Genomic DNA, 21,244 nt, shown 5'->3' on the forward strand with positions numbered 1-21,244 from the left:
AAAATCAATCTGTAAGAATCAGAAAACCTAAACAGACCGATTACAACAAAAGAGATCGAAACAGTTATCAAAAAACTCCTGGGCCAAATGGCTTCACAACTGAATTCTACCAAACATTCAAAGAAGAACTAACTCCTATGTTTCTCAAACTATTTCAAAAATTCAGGAGGAAGGAACACTTCCAAGTTCCTTTATGAGGCGAGCATAATTCTGATTCCAAAACCAGGTAAAGACAACACAAAGAAAGAAAATTATAGGTCAATATCCCTGATGAATTTAGATGCTAAAATCCTCAACAAAATATTAGCAAACCAGATCCAGCAATACATGAAAAAATCATACATCATGATCAAGTGAGATTTATTCTGGGGAGGCAAGGATGGTACAACATTCGTAAATCAATTAATGTGATTCACCACATAAACAAAAGGAAGGAGGAAAACCACATAATAATTTCAATAGATGCAGAAAAAGCATTTGATAAAATCCAGCACCCATTTATGATCAAAACTCTTAGCAAAGTAGGAATACAGGGAACATACCTCAACATAATAAAGGCCACCTATGACAAACCCACAGCCAACATTATAATTAATGGACAAAATTAAAAGCAATTCCCCTAAAATCAGGAACAAGGCAGGGGTGCCTCCTTTCACCACTCTTATTCAACATAGTACTGGGAGTCCTAGCTACAGCAATCAGACAAGAAGTAGAAATAAAAGGCATCCAAATTGGGAAAGAAGAAGTAAAACTATCATTATTTGAAGATGATATGATACTGTATATAGAAAACCCTAAAGTCTCAGTCAAAAAACTACTGGACCTAATAAATGAATTCAGCAAGGTGGCAGGATATAAAATTAATACACAGAAATCAGAGGCATTTTTATACACGAACAATGAACTGTCAGAAAGAAAAATTAAGGAAACAATCCCCTTCACTATTGCAACAAAAATAAAAAAATAAAGTACCTAGGAGTAAATTTATTCAAGGAGGTTAAAGACTTGTACTCAGAAAATTATAAAACATTGATAAAAGAAATCAAGGAAGACACAAACAAGTGAGGCAAATACCGTGCTCATGGTTAGGAAGAATAAACATCATTAAAATGTCTTTATTACCCAAAGCAATTTATAAATTCAATGCAATACCAATTAAAATACCAATGACTTACTTTAAAGATATAGAACACATATTCCAAAAATTTTTATGGAACCAAAAAAGAACACGAATAGCCTCAGCAATCTTGAAAAAGAAGAATAAAGTGGGAGGTATCACGCATCCTGATATGAAGTTACACTACAAGTACTCAAAACAGCTTGGTACTGGCATAAGAACAGACATATAGATCAATGGAACATAAATGAGAACCCAGAAATAAACCCAAATTTTTATGGACAACTGATATTTGACAAAGGAGGTAAGAGCACACAGTGGAGTAAAGAGTCTCTTTAACAAATGGTGTTGGGAAATCTGGACAGCTACCTGCAAAAAAGTGAAACTAGACCACCAACTTACGCCATGCACAAAAGTAAACTCAAAATGGATTAAGGACTTAAATGTAAATCGTGAAACCATAAGTATCCTAGAAGAAAACTTAGGCAGTAAGCTTACCGACATCTATCGCAGCAATATCTTTGCTGAATGATCTCCACAGGCAAATGAAATAAAAGACAGGATAAACAAAGGGACTATATCAAACTAAAAAGCTTTTGCACAGCTAAAGACAATATGAACAGAATAAAAAGACAAACCACACAATGGGAGAACATATTAGACAATACATCTGATAGGGATTAATAACCAAAATTTATAAAGAATTTGTAAAACTCAACACCAGGAAGACAAACAATCCAATCAAAAATGGGCACAAGAAATGAATAGACATTTCTCCAAAGAGGACATACAGATGGCCAATAGACAGATGAAAAAATGTTCAACATCACTAATCATTAGAGAAATGTAAATTAAAACCACAATGAGATACCACCTCACACCAGTCAGAATGGCACTCATTGACAAAACAACCCATGCTAGGTGCTGGCGAGGATGTGGAGAATGGGTAACCCTCCTGCACTGCTGGTGGGAATGCAGACTGGTGCAGCCACTGTGGAAAACAGTATGGAGATTCCTCAAAAAATTAGAAATGGAACTGCCCTTTGACCCAGCCATTCCACTTATAGGAATATATTCCAAGGACACCATATCACCGACTGTAAAAAAGAAATGCACCCCCATGTTTATGGCAGCATTGTTCACAATAGTGAAGATCTGGAAACAGCTCAAGTGTCCGTCAGTGGACCAGTGGATTAAAAAGCGGTAGTACATATATACAATGGAATACTATGGGGCTATGAAAACGAAGGAAATATTACCTTTTGTAACAATATGGAGGGACCTGGAAACTATTATGTTGAGTGAAATAAGCCAGGCAGAGAAAGAAAAATATCATATGACCTCACTCATTTGAGGAATCCAAGTAATAATGAGAACTGAGGAATGGAATTGAGCCAGAGGAGGGATCAAAGGCACCAGAGGGAAAACGGACAGAGGGAAAGGGGATGATAGGATGGGATAAACCTGAAGTGAAGGGGGGGGTGTTGTAGGGAGGGGTACAGGGGAGAAGTTGAGGGGAATAGGGGGAAAGGGAGGCATTCGGGGTGACCCTAGAATCTATGTAAACACAATTAATTAAATAAATAAATGTAAAAAAAATAAATAAACTTTCCTTTTGGAACACACTAGCCTCGTGTTTTCAGTTCGGCCTGTGGTTTCTGCCTTTCAGAAAGCCAGGCCAAGACTCTCGACATGGTACAGCGGAATAGTGAACAGTGCAAGGCTTGACAGTGCCCCTGCCACTGTGAGAAAGCAGCTACTGTCTGTCCAGGTGGTGGCGCAGTGAATAGAGCATCGAACCTGGATGCAAAGGACCCAAGTTCGAGACCCCGAGGTCACCAGCTGAGCACGGGCTCATCTGGTTTGAGCAAAAGCTCACCAGCTTGGACCCAAGGTCGCTGGCTTGAGCAAGGGGTTACTCGGTCTGCTGAAGGCCCATGGTCAAGGCACATATGAGAAAGCAATCAATGAACAACTAAGGTGTCGCAACGAAAAACTAATGATTGATGCTTCTCATCTCTCTCCGTTCCTGTCTGTGTGTCCCTATCTATCCTCTCTGACTCTCTCTGTCTCCGTAAAAAAAAAAAAAAAAAAAAGAAAAGAAAATAGAAAGGAGCACCTACTTTGACACTCTGGTTGGCCCTTTGCATCTACAAATTCAACACAGACCAGAAACAGCATTTTGAATTAGTGGCTGCAAATCCGAGGTTTGGAAACAACATTTTGAATTAGTGGCTATGAATCTGAGGTTTGGAATGCAAAGATAGTTTTTGCTCTGCCATTGGTGAAACCCTGGGATGCGAAAGCCATGAATAGGAAGGGTTGACTGTATTTATTGGGAAGAAATTTCTGGTATACATGGACCTGCTCATTTCAAACTGGTATTGTTCCAGTATCAACGGTACTTTCAAGAAAGTGTTTAGCTTGACCCACGCCTCAAATTCCTTCAAACTGTCTCTTATTTAACTGCATGTATAGATTCCTCTCTCCTGGGTAAAATTGTTTCAATTAGGGTGTTTTTGAGTGATGGATAATGAACCCCAGCTCAGACACAATTATCAATAAGAGTGTCATCTCACAGAAATGGGCGTGAATGGGGGCGGAGTCTTGGATGTTGTTAGACCTGAGGTCAGTTTGCTCTGACATTCATGCCCCTGTAATCATTCCAAGGCTGATTCCTTTGTAGTCATGGATGGCTTCCAGTAGCACTTGGAGCTACATATGCTTACTAAATTGCTCCAGAGGAGTGTGCAGCGAGCTTCTCGGGTCTTGGTGTAACCATACCCTTCTCTTCAACAGACCCAGGAATAGGTCAGGAGTCCTTACCTAGACCAATGATCACTGTCAAGGGAATGCCTGGTTTTGATGAAGTCTGAACTAGATTCCTGAACCACACTACAAAGGGGAATAGAATTGACTTAGACCTGTGTTTCTCAAACCATGCATCAGTATCATTCGTGAACTTGTTAGAAATGCAAATTATTTTGAATCAGGAAGTCTAGAAGTGTGACCAAGCAATCTGGGCCTTGACAAGCCCTCCAGCTAATTCTGATTGTCCCATGCTGACAGAGAAACTCTGGCTCAGGTTAATTGGAACAATTCTTGGCGTTTCCCTGAATCACATAGCCTGCACAAGGGTAGAATGAACTCCTGAATTAAAGTCTGAGAAAAATATACCATGTCTTAGAGTCTGCCCAATTTAAGACTACCTCTCTTCTCTAAGGTAGGTTGTACTTTATTTTTTTATTGTAATAAGACAAACTTTTTAGAAAACTAAGACCAGCCAAAGAATTTATTCCCTCCCAAGTGAAATGCACAACAATTTCTAGTCTTACTTTTATTCTATCTGCAAGTGAGAATCTAATTACTCAAATGAGCTGCCAAGATGTTATTGTTCACACTGTGATGAGTCAGTTGACTATTTCTTACCCCAACTCTACAGCTAACACCTGCAAGGAACACCAGACCTCATTCCAATAAACAAAGGCAGTGTTCTTGGGATATGAAATACTCTCCCTAAGGCAGAAATGATGGGCTCCAGGAGAAACCTGATTATAACCTTTGGCTAATTTGGGAAACAAAAGGATAAGATTTTTCTGACCTCTTTATGGAAAACTGTTCATCAAATACAACCCGAAAAGCAAAATAATACTAAATAAAGTCACTTTAAGCATGGTATTGCAGATACATTTATCTTCAAGTCAAGCAGTCAGTCACCTAGTAAGGACGCAGTGATCTTGACCTGCCTTGCTTAAGGACAACAGTCAAAACACATTAATGATCCATGAGTTAGAATAATGTTTATTATGGACGGAACTGGAATTTCAGACCCCCTCTGGAGAATTTTTACGTGAGTCTCTCGTAGGAATGTGAAATAGATAAAGCTACTTTAATCCAGGGAGATGTTTAAAGTGAACATGTTGGAAAAAGAAAACCGTCTACAGTCATTTGTTCCTTGTTGCTGAAACTCAGTTCCCAAAAGATCACCCTCGTTTGTCCTGGGCTTTGACCCAGTTTATAAGCAGTGGTTCTTAGCTGCAAATAACAGCAACCAACTCTGCCAGTTCAAACAGAAAAGAAATTTACTGGAGGTTAGCAGGTAATGCATACAATTTTCAGAGGGGCCAGAGAATGAGATTCGTTGGCTATATAACCAGGAATAATGTCCAGATTCATATTTCACAACTGGTGGCTTCTTCCTGCACTAGGCACAGACTCCAATAATGGCACTCAAACCTCTTCCATTGTGTCCGTGGAAAATAGCATTAGTATCAACATTTCTGTCACTAGCTTCCAATATAGCCTGTTGCCAATGGCTCTAATGGGCTAAATTTAGATCACCTGCCACCCTGGCTACAAGACCAGGTGTGTAAAATGAGGAACTGGAATCTACTGAGAGAGGTATAATTCAGAGGACACAGAAAACGGTTCAAAGGTGCTAAGAAATCCAAAAGTGTGCGAACATCTACTAGATCCAGACTTAGGACCTGCTCAAAGTTTACACTCACCTTTCATTTTACTTTCTCGAACCCCGGTGTGGGTAGAGATGAGCACAGCAGTTGCGCACCGCCCCAAGTGCTCACAGTGGACTGCTTACCCTCTCAGTGGGACTCACAGAAGGCAGCGACCAACAGTGCCCTGCCCAGTGGCTGCATGCCACCGGCTCAGACCCCAGAGATGACATAAGGAAACCTCTGTTAAGCAAAACTCTTAGAAAGTTCAATCATGGCCCTGGCTGCTGGCTCAGTGGCCCGGTGTGTGGACATCCTGGATTCGATTCCCAATCAGGGCACACAGGAGAAGTGACCATCTGCTTCTCTCCACCTTCCCCTCTCCCTTTCTCCCTCTTTCCCTCCCACAGCCAGTGGCTTGATTGGTTCCAGAGCCCGAGGTGCTGAGAATAGCTGCCCAGGCACTGAGGATAGCTAGGGGGTTGCTGGGTGGATCCTGGTTGGGGTGCAGGCAGGAGTTTGCCTCACTCTCTATGCCATACAATAGTGGACATTGTCACTAATGTTGGTCTGGTAGAATCCCTCATAATACTGTACCAGTTCTAAGATGTAGCTCCCAGTCTAGGATGCACACTTTTTTTTTTTTACAATAACCTATTTGGGTTATTGTAAAAAAAAAAAAAAAAAAAAAAAAAAAAAAAAAAAAAAAACACAAAAAAAACAAAATTGGGTGCTTCTGACCATTAACGGCATCTGTGGGGAAAATGGCCGTGTTAGGAATGCTTGCAGGTTTACTGACAGCAAGCCCTTTGTGCAAATAGTGCCGGAGCACGTGACAGCACAATTATAAGGATGTAAATGATTCCCCTCAGGGGGCAAGGAGTGGAGATCAGGTCCCGCCACTGAGAGGCGCAGTTGGGCTTTCCTGATCCCTTGCCCTCCACTGCGAAAAGCAGGTTTTCCTTTCCCTTTGTACACCCTCCCCCCCCCCCCCCCCCCACGCCGTTTCTTTCTTCTTGGCTTGCCTGTCTTTTCTTCTTGGCTTGCCTGTCTTGGTAAGCCTCCAGTAAATTGGAATGGCTCACCCTCCTCTGTCTCTACTGTTCCTTTACTGTCTGCTTGAATTCAATGTGAATCTGCGTGGCCACAGCCACCGGCCCGGCAGCACCTTGATTCCCCGTTTCAGGGACAGTCAGTCAGAAACAAAGGGGGAAGACCGAAAGTTCAGCATATGCTGGCCATTACAGTTATTAACCTCATCATAAAAGAGGGGAGATTAATGGCAGCTGTGACATTTTAAAATTGAACATCTCATTATGGTTAGAAACTAGAAAGAAAGATAACTCCTATTTTTTGTACCCTAATGCTCAAAAACAGAAATCTGTACATTTTATTATGCCTGTAATATGCAAATACAAAATTCCAACTATCAGCATCTGCACAGTAGTTGGCAAATCAAATATCCAACAACATAGGAAGACTACAACCTATTTATTCTGAGGCTGAAAACAGAATTTAAAATGATTTGGGGGTAGGGTACAGGCAGTGCTTGAGAAAAATTACAAACAATAACACGAAACAACTTCATTACATGTTGATGTAATTTCAATTTTTATAAAAGACTCCATATCAGCTAGGAATTTTAAAAAATGTGGGTATCATATGCAAAGCTTTGTCATTACTCTTTAGCTAAAATGCGGAGATTTAAATTTGTAAGAAGAAATGAATCCTCCAAAAAGAAAAACTAAAAAAAAAAAGATGCTATTCTGGGCAGACAAGGCATATATTTGCTACATAGTGTGGAATAACCCATTTTTAAGTTTTAGAGGCACTCTTTTAGTTGTTTTGAGTTATTGTGAACCATCCTGATTGGTATCTTTAGGGGTTAAGGTATCGCTTCTTGGTCCGTACATTAGCCCCTCCCTCCTTACACGTAGGGCAAGGAGTGACTGAAGGAAGACAGACCTCTGACCGGTAGGTGGCAGTCGTAATCAGCGAGGAAGCACACTGAGCTTCGTCTTGGGTGGCCGCAAAATGAGTAATCTCTGCCCCTGCCGGCCAGAACCGTAAACTTATATCGAGATCTTAACTGGGTTCAGTACCCTATCCCCACCCCCGTGATCTCAACACCTTATGCTGTCCAGACTGCCTTCTTTAACGGCTCTGCTGCGGGAGCAGTGGGAGGGACGTCCTGGTAGGGGGAAGTTACACACCAAGGACAGGGGTGCAAGCGAGTAGCCCCTGATTGCCGGGGTCCCGCTCTCAGGTCAACCCCCAATTATTTCCTCTCCATGACTTCTCTGAGCACCTTTCAAAATTTGTCTTAAGAGGACTACCTCTTTTACATATTCATTTTAATTACAGGAATCAGATAAACTCTAACTGAGCCTACAGTATTTCAAAAGATAAAACAGACGCAGGGCTTTGTGTTCTGCACAAGCAAACAGGGCCCAGGATCACAGAATAGACCTTTATTTAGACTCACAGTCAGCCTCAGTGCGTCGTCTCACAGATTCTAATGCACCCAGATTTTCTCTATCGGAGAACTTACCTAGCTGTTATGTAAGCACTGGGTTTATTCTCTCTCGCAGACTAGTAATTTTTTCATCCCCAGTACCTGGCACAGTACATGCTCAATAAACACTTATTGAATAAATTAATCCTCAAGTGAGTGAATTGTTGAGCGATGCTCCTGAAAGGAAACTCCCTGAGCGTAGTGAATTTCAAAATAGTCCTGACAGGGTCTCTCAGGTGCAGACACAGTATCTTCCCTCAGGGAAGGAGGCGAAATTACAAAGTAGCCAAGTTTCTCTTTATCGGGAAATCCTTTCTTTAAAATGTTTTTATTTAAATATTTCACTCTGAAATATAATAGATAAAATGGCTACTCAGCTGCCATCCCAAGAAAAATACAGGCCCAAAGGAGGAAGAAGGGCTAGAAACAGAACATTCTCATCCCCCACTGTGAGGTTATAGTTTAGTTAATTTGCTTGCTATTCTCTCTCTTAAAGGCTTCCTGACCTTTACTTTGAAATGTAGCAAAAAGTTTACCTCTGCTGGAATGTCAGGAAAAGCTTACATTGGGGTGGAACCTGACAGGGGAGTTTAAATCACAATAGTTGTTTATAACAGCCTAGCCACAGGATTTACTGTGGAAAGTTAAAGCCTTTAAATTAATTAGACATATCATGAATCCTAAATCTTTACTTTCTAGCATAAAGAAAACAAAATTATTGTGAAAATTTTCACAAATAATTCCCAGGAACACCAGGACCCGACTGTTCCTGGGAGATACCTGACCCTGGCTGTCTTCAGGATTTACTGAGGACCCCAGATGGACCATGCTGATTAGGCCTGTGCTACATCAAAAGAACTTGCAAAGGAGGTGTTCCTGCAGCTGAAGCCCCCTCCTCCTGCTCATGGTCAAGTCAGTGACCAAGACCATAAAGCAAGATATGCTAACTGCCCTTAGCCCCTATATCTACAGCTCCCTCCTGAAGCTCAGGGCTGACACTCTTTGTTGGTCTCAGTCCGCCTGCACCCAGGCACTTTTGAAATGAATTTTCTTTTTGAACACAAAGCCTGGTGTTTTTGGTTTGGCTGGCGGTTTCTACCTTTCAAAACAGAACACACATACATAAAATAGGAAAGAAACATATATGTGCAGTTTAACATGTCACACGGGACAGGTAAAAAAATAGAACATTATTGGGAAGCCACACCCCTCAAATACCTCCACACTGCTCAACACACCCAAATGACCTCCTATAACACCTCCAGTCACCATTCCCTCCATTTCTCCAAGTAACCAAAATCACTATTGCCCTAAAATGTATGGGAATAATATTTATTCAATTTACCATCTATGCTCAAATGTATAAATCAGGGGTCCCCAAACTTTTTACACAGGGGGCCAGTTCACTGTCCCTCAGACAGTTGGAGGGCCGGACTATAAGAAAAAACTATGAACAAATCCCTATGCACACTGCACATATCTTATTTTAAAGTAAAAAAAACAAAACAGGAACAAATACAATATTTAAAATAAAGAACAAGTAAATTTATATCAACAAACTGACCAGTATTTCAATGGGAACTATGGGCCTGCTTTTGGCTAATGAGATGGTCAATGTGCTCCTCTCACTGACCACCAATGAAAGAGGTGCCCCTTCCGGAAGTGCGGCAGGGGCAGGATAAATGGCCTCAGGGGGCCGCATGTGGCCCGTGGGCCGTAGTTTAAGTCCGTTAAATAGTGAGCTTCCTTGGTTCATCAAGGTTAGGTTATGGCTTAAACGTCTCAAGAATATTTCATGTCTAGTGAACAAAGGAATGCATATGAAGTGCTGGGTAACAAAAAAAATGCCTTTCCTTATATCACACACAGGAAATATAAAGTTTTACAAATATTGACCATTTTCATATAATTAAAGAACAGTAGAATAAAAATAATTCATAGCAATATGTTTATTTAAGCCCTCGCTAAGCTTTCATTTACAAGCAAATATTTTCAAAGAAAAAAATCACAAGACAATATTTTCAAACGTTGTACCATCTACATAAAAATTAAACTTGAAGAATTTACAAATTAATATTCTGAGCAGACATAAATTATACATCCTTTTCCAAAATCCAATCTACAGCATTTAAAAATTCATACAGTTACAATGTAAGACATTCTCTCTTTACAATCTACCTATTTACATAGCTTTCCCCACCACAGATACAGTTCGCATCATAACTACCAAGGTTTGCAAACATAGTGTATTTAAAATATATTTAGCAGCATATAAAAAAAAATAGGTAAAAGGGGGAGGAAATACTAATATTAAATAAAAATGAAATTAAAAGGTGATCGTAGAAACAACTCCATAGGAAAATAGACCAAAATATATTTCTGTTAGGACATCAAAAATGTTTCCCATCACAGAATGTATGCACAGCACGAATAAAACAATTTAACGGCATTTTAGTCCTGAGCACAGGATATAGCACAGCTGCAAAACTTTGGTCAATACGAGTAAACGTCAACATTTAACACACACTGTTTAATATTCTTTATTAGTAGATTAAAGTCAATTCCACCTTATGAAAACTCATCAACACTATTCTCCTGTTATTTTTTCCCCCTATACATTAAAAGAGCTTTGAATTTTGGGAACCCTCCACAAACTGATAAAAATATCAAACAGACCACAATTTGACTAACATTTCCAATATGTTTAAATACGTAAATCATCTGAATAGACTATATGGATCAGTTAACAGTGGGTTGCATAATAGTCCAGGTACATTTTCTGTCGCAAAAACATATATTTTGTAATTTAAATAATTTGAAAGTGTTTTTTATAGCTAGTCACAAAGAATCCAGCCACAGTGAAAGTGCGAATCAAGCAATATATCAATTACAGGATATCTATGTATTTGGAGATGGTAATATTAAGCACACAGGATAGTCTACAATTTGACTAGAATACATTTATATTCAAAAGTTGAATTCAGAAATATTTTCCAGTTAATCCCATTCATAAGTTTCTGCCTAATAAATATAGGGTAACATTTTCCATGAAGAACATACGGAGTATTGTCACAGCATTCAGTTTATGACTATCTTCATTCATGTTTAATTACTGGCCATATCTTCCCCCAGATCTCCTGTGTCAGAAATCTGACCATCTTGCAAATTGCGAGCCTTCCAAATTCTCACGGTTCGATCACTATAAAACAATAAATTAAAAATGAACATGATAAAACAGGCAGAAAGATAAAGAACTAGCTCTTATAATTACTTATCATGAAAATATTTTCTGAATAGGTCTTTAACAGATGTAAGTAAAAATATACCTTGTCCATAAGTGTGTCAAATATGTGCCCATATTAATGATATTAAAAATAACTCATATTCTCAGAGTATGCATTAGGCATTGTTACTAAGCACCCTCTACAAACATTAATGCATTTCATTATCTTTACCTTAAGAGGTAGATGATGCTATTATTCCCTCATTATTGATGAGCAAATGGAGGTCCAGAGAGTTTAAGCAATTTGCCCAAGATCATAAAGTAAGTGATAGAGCCAAGATCTGAATCTAGACAATCTGGTTTCAGGGCCCCATCTCCTAACCACTAGACTGCACTTATTACTACAGAAAACAAGATGTGACATGACATATGATCAGAGTAAGGTCACAGCGAGGCCTCTGGAAAGGGAGGGGCTGCAGCAAAGATTCCAGGCATTTGCTGACTTTGGCAAGAGTCAGGAAGAATTATGTTTGGATGAAATCGGCATTAGTCCACAGAAAAAGCAGGAGGCTACTGAGAACTGGATTAACACTCTGCCTATTGTAGAACAGAATATTCAAAGGGTTTCTAAGAAAACATGTTTGTTTACCCACCATGTGGTAGAGAGGACCAATTGTTACATAATCACATTTCTTACCATGTCTCTCAGGGCTTAACGAGAATGTTGCTTTTCTCCAATTTCCTAATAAACTCAAAGCCAAAAGAAAAATTTCCATAAAATTTTATACTACAAGACACTATTAGAGATTATATAGTCCATTTCAAGGACAAAAAAGTGTGACTTATCTACTATGTAACATAGTAGAGGGGAGAGTTGATCCTAGAGTCTAGGCTTTCTATTTGTTTGTTTGTTTTTACAGAGACAGAGAGAGAGTCAGAGAGAGGGATAGACCGGGACAGACAGACAGGAACAGAGAGATGAGAAGCATCAATCATCAGTTTTTCGTTGCGACACCTTAGTTGTTCATTGATTGTTTTCTCATGTGTCTTGACCGTGGGCCTTCAGCAGACCAAGTATTTTTTTTTCTAAATGGTATCCAAGTAGAAATTTTTTTTTTTTTTTTTTTTTTTTTTTTCTGAAGCTGGAAACGGGGATAGACAGTCAGACAGACTCCCGCATGCGCCCGACCGGGATCCACCCGGCACGCCCACCAGGGGCGACGCTCTGCCCCCCAGGGGGCGATGCTCTGCCCATCCTGGGCTTCGCCATATTGCGACCGGAGCCACTCTAGCGCCTGAGGCAGAGGCCACAGAGCCATGCCCAGCGCCCGGGCCATCTTTGCTCCAATGGAGCCTTGGCTGCGGGAGGGGAAGAGAGAGACAGAGAGGAAAGCGCGGCGGAGGGGTGGAGAAGCAAATGGGCGCTTCTCCTATGTGCCCTGGCCGGGAATCGAACCCGGGTCCTCCGCACGCTAGGCCGACGCTCTACCGCTGAGCCAACCGGCCAGGGCTCCAAGTAGAAATTTTATGTCAAATAAACCTTTTATTTACATTTTTTAAAAATTCTGTAAATAATGACATCTCTCTTAAGATTAAGCAAGCCATTGGATCCTTAAAATAGGAGGATAAATTTTTTAAAAATCTGTGGAATAATAAAGAAATTTTTTGTTTGTATGCTGGTTCTGTTATCTGTTCAGAAATAAATATCCATGAAACTTCCCAAATTCTTACTGATTTTTAAAAATTTAAGTATTTTCAATTTTTATTTAATTCTATAAAAATGATACCATCAGAACTCAAAGGTGTTTTTTTTGTTGTTTTTTTACAGAGACAGAGAGAGAGTCAGAGGGATAGATAGGGACAGACAGGAATGAAGAGAGATGAGAAGCATCATTAGTTTTTTGTTGTGACACCTTAGTTGTTCCTTGATTGCTTTCTCATATGTGCCTTGACCGTGGGGCTACAGCAGGCCGAGTAACCCCTTGCTCAAGCCAGTGACCTTGGGTCCAAGCTGGTGAGCTTTGCTCAAACCAGATGAGCCCATGCTCAAGTTGGTGACCTCGGAGTCTCGAACCTGGATCCTCCACATCCCAGTCCGATGCTCTATCCACTGCGCCACAGCCTGGTCAGGCGGCTTTCTTGTTTTTAATCAATAATCTTCTCACTCCAAACACCTCTCATCACAAGGTGGAAAAAACAATATTTTCTTTTCCTTTCAAAATTATTGTGGTAGTCATTTCACAATCTAATTCAAATCATTATGCTGTATTCCTTAAGCTTATAAAGTGCTATATGTCAATTATATCTCAATAAAACTGGGAGGAAAATAATAATCTTCTCATCAACCTACACAGCACATGTACACTGTTAACAGCAAGAATATATGTTCATTCATCCAATTCCATTATTCATTCCACCACTGACTCAACAAATGCTTATTGAGAACTTGCTGTGTTTCAGGCACTATTCTAGGTGCTAAGGACAAATTAAAAGCCAACAAACAAATATGCATACACATATAACTTATGTCTTTGTAGATCATACATTATAGCAAGAGAAGACAGAAATTACAGAGTTCTTTAGAAAGTAATAAATGTTATAGAAAAAGAAAAGACAGAGCATGGGAACAGGGACTGTGGGTGCTTAGGTGACAGGAGAGATTACAATTTTAAATAAAATAACACCGTTACTCTTATTGAGAAAGAAAGACATTGGAAGAAGGTTTGGATTTGTTGTGTTCACATTTTTATTCCCAAGAGCCTGGCACACAGGAGACTCATTGTGAAGGGATAAAGGAACAAATGAATCAGTCAACCCAGCCATCCATAAGAAGGAAGAAGCAAATGTTATTACTATGTACTTCTACTTTAAATGGAGGTAGAAGAGCACAAGCAGATTTTTTTATTTTTTATTTTTTGTATTTTTCCAAAGTTAGAAGTGGGGAGGCAGTCAGACAGACTCCCGCATGGGCCCAACCGGGATCCACCCAGCATGCCCACCAGGGGGCACTGCTCATTGCGGCCATTCTAGTGCCTGAGGCAAAGGCCATAGAGCCGTCCTCAGCGCCAAGGCCAACTTTGCTCCAATAGAGCTTTGGCTGCAGGAGGGGAAGAGAGAGGGGAAGAGAGAGAGACAGAGAGAAAGTAGAGGGGGAAGGGTGGAGAAGCAAATGGGTGTTTCTCCTGTGTGCCCTGGCCAGGAATTGAACCCAGGACTTCCACAGGCTGGGCCAACACTTGACCGCTGAGCCAACCAGCCAGGGACAAATAGATTTTTTAAATGACTTGTTCTAAATGTGCAGAATGGCAGGTTTTGCCTTTCTGGGGAAGAAAATCTTGAGTAATTAGTAATCTATGAATGACTTTATAAAAATTAAAATCAGCAAGGGAAGATTTTAGTATAAGCAGACTTAGTATAAGGATACTTAGTATAAATTTCTTAGTATATATAAGCAGAGTGTACACTCTTAGACAGGCTGGGGAGCCTAAACCAGCGCAACCATACACATCAGAAAATAGAAATTAGACATCTTAAGGCAGGCATGAGAATGTAACAAAAAAAAAGGGATTTCAAGTTTTTTATATTCGGTGTTTCCAGGTATTTACAACTTACAATATTTATTAAATCTGAATACAAGTAGCCAATATAGAGAAAATCACACAGGAACAACTTACTCAGCTGCAGTAAAAATGTGGGTGGAATTAACACATATGGCATTGATCGGACTATCGTGACCCTTCACCTCTCCGACTGGGACAAAAGTATCCACATTCCAGAGTTTCACAATGCCCCCTCTGCAGCCGCTGAGCAAGGCCGGGTGGCCGGGCACCACCCCCAGGGCACAGACCCAGTCCTTGTGTGCATTGGGAACTTGCTGAGAGGAAAAAGAGAAATCAGAAGCTTAAGTAAGGGCAGCCTTCCAAACATACATTTTTATACCCAAAAGAAGTTATAAACATTTTAATTGACAAAACTTAATTTGTGGAATACTGAATGGCCTGGAAACTGTAAAAATCATTTTCTATGCAATCACTCTTAGGGACTTAAATAAATCTGTAATTTGTTCCCCAATTTGCCTCACTCACTAACATTAGTGTTATCAGTATTCAAGGCCATAAAACAGATAGAATCGAAAAGACCTGGAAAGTATACAGGATTTTTCCAACATTGCATCCTCTTCATAGGCAGTAAATATCTCACCCTTCTCAAAATGTATTTAATACAGCAAGTTTAAAAACTCCAACCTGGTATGCAGACCCTAAGCACTGCCTCATAAAATCACTGCCTTCATGTTTTGGCAGAGAACATGGAAGCCTACATCTTTTTGTAGAAGACTGGAGCTAACCTATATATTTATAATATTTATAATAAGCAAACAATAATTATAAGTTCAGACTGTGTAACTATACTTTATGCATAAATATAGTTATATGTATGCACAAAATAAACGTCACACCATGAATGTGTGTCTGTAAAAGCTTTTGAATGCTACATATGTATTTGTTGCCAAGGTTTTTCTTCTATTAATATTCATGCTACTTGTTTATTTGTTTTTGTCTAGTCACAAGCAGGAAAAGTGGGAGCAACTGCAATATATACACACCGCCTGTACATGTATAGGGAAAAGCTTGAAACAGAATAATTTCATCCGTTAACTAATTTCTTCCCCCGAGGAATCAGGAAAAGATACCAATATCTGATTGACACAACACTTCAACCCAACTATTATTCTAAAGGAAATGAGAGAACCATCATTTTTGATGCATGAGTATGCTCCTGTAATGTGAGGAAACATTTACACTACTTTGACGTTAGCTAACCTCTGTACTCTATGGAATACGGGTACATATACAAAACAAAACAAAATAAGAAACTGGAACTGCTCTACCACCAGACTGATTTTATTTAGTGATTTAGTGAACACATGCCTAGGACAATCCCAGATCTTTCAACTCTTCTCAGTGTCTATTCTCCTCTTATCTGTGAGGTATTATTTAATGTTAAATGCTGCCCTTCTCATAATTAGTAACATGGGTGGGTTAGAACGAAACACTCTTTCAAAGGAAGTTCTCAATATTATTCCTATACAATGAAGATCTACATGGAGGCTCTTCAAATCCTTTCATAAACTTAGGAATGGCTTTGAAGTACCCACTCCATCACAGGAAAAGGTTCTACATTACCTGTAGAAGGTCTTTTTGTGCTAAGTCCCATTTCTTGATTCCGTTATCTCTGGACCCACTAAATAGGTTATCCCCTTGTATGGTTAGCGCCTCGATGCCATCATAATGTGGGGGTTCAAAATTGTGGGTGGGACTCACAGTTCCAAGAGCCCCTTCAGTTACATCAAACATCTTTTTTAAAAGAGCAGAAAGAAAGTAGTCATCCTACTTTACGTACAAATAAGTACTGACAGGTGTTCATTCACAGAAACACATACACATGTATATTTACCAGACATGATTTGTTTTGTTATAATTACCTTACTTTCTAAGTTAACAGAATCAATCTGGTGTAAACCCCTCGCGATAATCCTGAGTACTATTTTCACACTACTTCTCCTTACACGTCACCTGCTTACATGTCTATAGGCCTTTAAGAAAGGCAACAAATTTTTTCATGTACAAGTGTACAAATGTACAAATGATATGCTCAATAATAATAATAATAAAACACTACATTTCAATCCAGTCGAATTTAAATAGATTATATGATTGTTCTTTAAACACTATTAGAAAGCACTGCAGTCCTGGTAGTCATCTCAAATTCCCCTAATGCTTTATTTTGAAACCTTCCCCTTATTTCAAAACCTTCCACCCCCTCAGCTGCCCTGAGATGTTGACCTTGTGACTTCTGAAAAGGCTAACATGATCAAAAACATATTTTTGGACCCTTTCCTCCATTCCAAAGTTTCCTTTTATCTTCAAACATTCTTTTACCCTTCCTTTTTTTTTTTTTTTTTTTGATGCTAAAGTGTACTTACTTCCTCCTAAGGGTCACATCTTAGATCTGAATCTAACTCCTCCTACCACCTTCACCAACTGCCATTTCACTGGCCATCCACTTTTCTCCTCTACGCCCGCTTCCTAAGCATCTCTTTATTATATGCGGCTTAAGTGTCTGTTTGTCGCCGATAGCTTATTGGTTGCTTGCGTAACTGTACTAGCCAATGGGGTGAAGTTGCCACGGCATTCAAATAGTCCCGCCTTCTGGCATGCCACCTCACAAATTGAGGTTAAAGATTGGAGCAATTATTATGCTGTTAAGAAATCTTAACACCAGACGGGGTCTTTGCAATGGTACAAGACTAGAGGTTCTCCAATTGAAAAATAATGTCATAATAGCTAAGTCTTTGGCTCCTCTAAAGGTGAAATACATGTCATTCCAAGAATTGATTTGGCTCCATCTCAAACAGGGTCGTCGTTTCAATTGAGACATAGACAATTTCCTGTAAAACTTGCCTTTGCTATGACCATCAATAAGTCTCAGGGCCAAACGCTTAAGCGTGTTGGCATTTTTTTACCTGAGCCTGCATTTGGACACAGTCAACTTTATGTTGCCTGTTCAAGAGTTTGTGAAAGAACGGACGTAAAATTAAAAATAATTGGTCCTCTGCAAGGCGAGCTTAAAAATGATGGAAAGATCTACACAAGAAATGTTGTGTACAAAGAGATCTTTGACATGTGAATTAACATTTTATTATTTAAATCACCTTTATTTATTGAGCTAGTGGAGGCTCTTAAGAAATGTACCGCCAGTGGTTTCCTTCATTGCACTCTACTTTAAGCAATTAAGCAAGTAGAAGGGGGAAACCCTGTGGGGCACTAAGCAAAGGGGCATCCTCGCCGCCTGCGCTGGGTAATTCAGTTTGAATTAGCAGACACCTTTGCACAAATCATTTTAATTACAATTTATAACATCTAGAACAGCGGTCATTTCGTATGACCACCGGGCTTTCTAGTGTAAGCATGTTCAAGTCTACTGAATACAAAACTTCTCCTGTCATTCATTCTATGTTCAAGTCACTAACTCATTTTTCTTCTCTTAAAGCTTTGGGAAAGAGTATTTAACACTCTCTCTCTCTTGCTGTATCCTCTTTTTATTCCTATTGGTGCTTACAGGTACTTCCCAAGGCTGAGTGCTGTCAATTTCTCTCTCCTGTGGCCATGACATCTACTCTAACTCCTTCAACATCTGCTTCTATTTGAATGGCTCTCAAAACCTGTGTCTCTAGTTATAACTTCTCATGAGCTCTAGACTTGCCTTTCTAAATAACCTGCTGTCCTACAGGAGGATGTCCTCTGTTAGTATCTCAAATTTAGCATTTCCAGAATCAAACTATACACTTTCCTCACCTTATCTGCTAATTTTATAAAATCTGAAGGTCATAATATGCTTATTCTTAAAGATGGTGACAGTCAGAATCAGGTATTAGTGAGTCTAAGTTAAAATGGTTAAAATCCCTCCCAAATATCTTCTATTAAAAATGAGAATATATGGTTAAATGAGATGATAAAATCAAGAACTATGAGCAAGAAAAAGATCAGAAAGAAAAAGCAAAGGCTAGAAATGGGAAAAAACTGATTGAGAGAAAGGGTGAATGAGTTTGAATACTTCAAACTACACTTAAACAACTCTATTTTACACACTTTGATGTAATGATCCTTGGAGCCAGTGATGATGAGATCTTGTCCACTGGAAATCTGATCTACAGTAAGGCACATGACAGGGCCCAGGTGTCCCGTTAACTTCCCTGTAGACTGAAACCTTTAAAAAGAAAGAAAAATCATTTTCTTTGAAAATATTTCTTAGCAACTGAGGCCAATTCATAATACAAATAATCTACATTCTTTGACATAATAGTTCACTAATTTTTTTAATTTTAGCTCCACCTCTATGTAACTCATTTGAATTAGAGTTTTAGAAATGGCCGTCCTAATCTATGACGGAAGTGGGAAGAGCCCTAAAGATGTTATTTCATAGCTGAATAATGTCATTTAGGTAGTAAACAGAAAGGCAGCAACACACCAATAGTTGCTAATGACTAAAAAATAATTTGGTTTAATTTATTTACTCATTTTACAGAGAAAGGGAGAGAGAGACAGGAATATCAATCTGTTCCTGTATGTGCCCTGACCGGGGATTGAACCAGCGGCTAAAGACTAATTTTAACTCTAACCTAAATCCAGATAAACCTTAATCTGTTAAATGTCCAAACATATGATAGACATGACTGATATTATTAGGTCAATTTTGAAATTTGATTAAAACAACTGTATCACTAATATAATTTGCCTAATAAATAACAATGCAAAGAAAATAACACAGATATAAATTGCCTATCTAATAATATGGAGAAAATAAGATTACTTCATTAAACACACACACATATACTCTTACATATACATAGATACATATAAGCACTCATATATACATGTATATATACACCTATGCACACATATATGTGTGTATATGTATATCAGAAAATAGGTGGTATATTTCATTAGTTATTATAAAGATATGAAAATGGCCAGAACATATATCTGCTGAAAAAATACTGTTTGATGTCAGTCAATAGGGAACAACAATAAACTTTTGTTTCACTGTCCTACCTCAAATCAAACTGCCAGAACATAGAGCTATATTTGGCTTTCAAGATTAGTTTCCTGAAAATTATTCTCTTAGTTACTTTGTTAAGATGAATCTATATTTAATCATTTTACTGAAATCAACCAGGTCTCACAGGATCTAAATTTTCAGCAAAATAAAAAGTATAAAGATTTTCAAAAGCTGTTATCTTTTCTGCCTTATGTCATGATTTTGACTATCTGCCTCTACGGTGTTCCTAATAGGAGTCAAACTTAATACCTTTAAGAATAAACCAACTCTTCACTTTTCTAATTTTCTTAAACAAGCACCATCTATAAGTTTCTACATTTTTATATTTAAAACTGTACTCAGGATGATAGTTCCTCTCTTTTTCTCTCATCTATCTATAAATTATGCTTACTATTTATATAATTTATGTGAAATCTAATTTTTATAACCCTAGAAACTAATGTTAAAATCATAGGCTTTTCTCTTCAGTCCAACACCCTTAAAACTCTCTTCTGTTCTCATTAGCAAACTCACAATTTTCCTTCTTTTCAGTTGCATTGCTAGGAAACAAAAAGTATTTCCTCAGTCATCATTTGGAATGTTATAACTAGTTATTCTCAAAGTTTCTCACATGAATATCTCTTTGATTTACCACTGACAAAGCCCTTCTAGATGGGACGTACTCTATACTCAAATTGCAAACTTTGCTCAGGACCCTTGGAATTGCCTGTTGAATGGCCTTTCCCCTCCATTATAACATGATCTCTAAGAAGGCAGAGACCACATTTGTCTGGTAATAGTCTTTATTTCCATGACCTAACACAGTGCGTGGCAGTGCCTGCTATGATTGATGTTGAATTACTACTTGTGAACTAATAAATGAATATTCTCTTGCTGCCAAAATTTTAAGAACTAGAAAAGAAATTAAAATAGTCAACTAAAGGATAAAAATTTATATTTCATGGTAAACGAAAATCAAATCAAAGTTGTAATGCCTTACATTTCAATTTATCAATCCTTTTTTCTTTTTAACCACTTTATCCTCTTAATGCTTCATTATATAGGTATTTTTTATTTTATATTCACAAAAATCTTTTAAGGGTTTATGCCCACACTTGTTCAAGTAAGTTAGTAAACTAAAAAATTAGAGATATAAGATGTTGAAATAATGTTCAAAAAAGTAATTCTTTCAAATGTACTGGTAAAACTAGGATAGGAATCCTGGTCTCTTCCTGTTAATACAATTTGTAGAAAAATATTAAGGAAGGCTAAAGTTGTGATTCTATTTTCCTTCATATACTTTTTGTTCTCTAGCAATGCAACTGAAAAGAAAGGAAAAT

General features: G+C 38.6%; 1 protein-coding gene across 16 annotated transcripts in view; it reads right to left on the bottom strand.

The window, feature by feature from the left end:
* Nucleotides 1–10,014: 10,014 nt before the first annotated feature.
* Nucleotides 10,015–21,244, bottom strand: part of KIF21A (kinesin family member 21A) — a 155,759-nt gene continuing 144,529 nt past the window's right edge. For all 16 annotated transcript variants that reach the window (XM_066368949.1, XM_066368951.1, XM_066368950.1 and 13 more), the window contains 4 exons: nucleotides 18,956–19,073; nucleotides 16,490–16,660; nucleotides 14,981–15,180; nucleotides 10,015–11,282 (listed from right to left, as the gene is read on the bottom strand). In XM_066368949.1, the coding sequence (XP_066225046.1) occupies nucleotides 11,189–11,282; nucleotides 14,981–15,180; nucleotides 16,490–16,660; nucleotides 18,956–19,073 (583 nt within the window). In that variant the 3' untranslated portion in view covers nucleotides 10,015–11,188. The remainder of the gene's footprint in view (nucleotides 11,283–14,980; nucleotides 15,181–16,489; nucleotides 16,661–18,955; nucleotides 19,074–21,244) is intronic.

The sequence above is a fragment of the Saccopteryx leptura genome, chromosome 2 (assembly GCF_036850995.1).
Source record: "Saccopteryx leptura isolate mSacLep1 chromosome 2, mSacLep1_pri_phased_curated, whole genome shotgun sequence".
NCBI classification, from domain to species: Eukaryota; Metazoa; Chordata; class Mammalia; order Chiroptera; family Emballonuridae; genus Saccopteryx; species Saccopteryx leptura.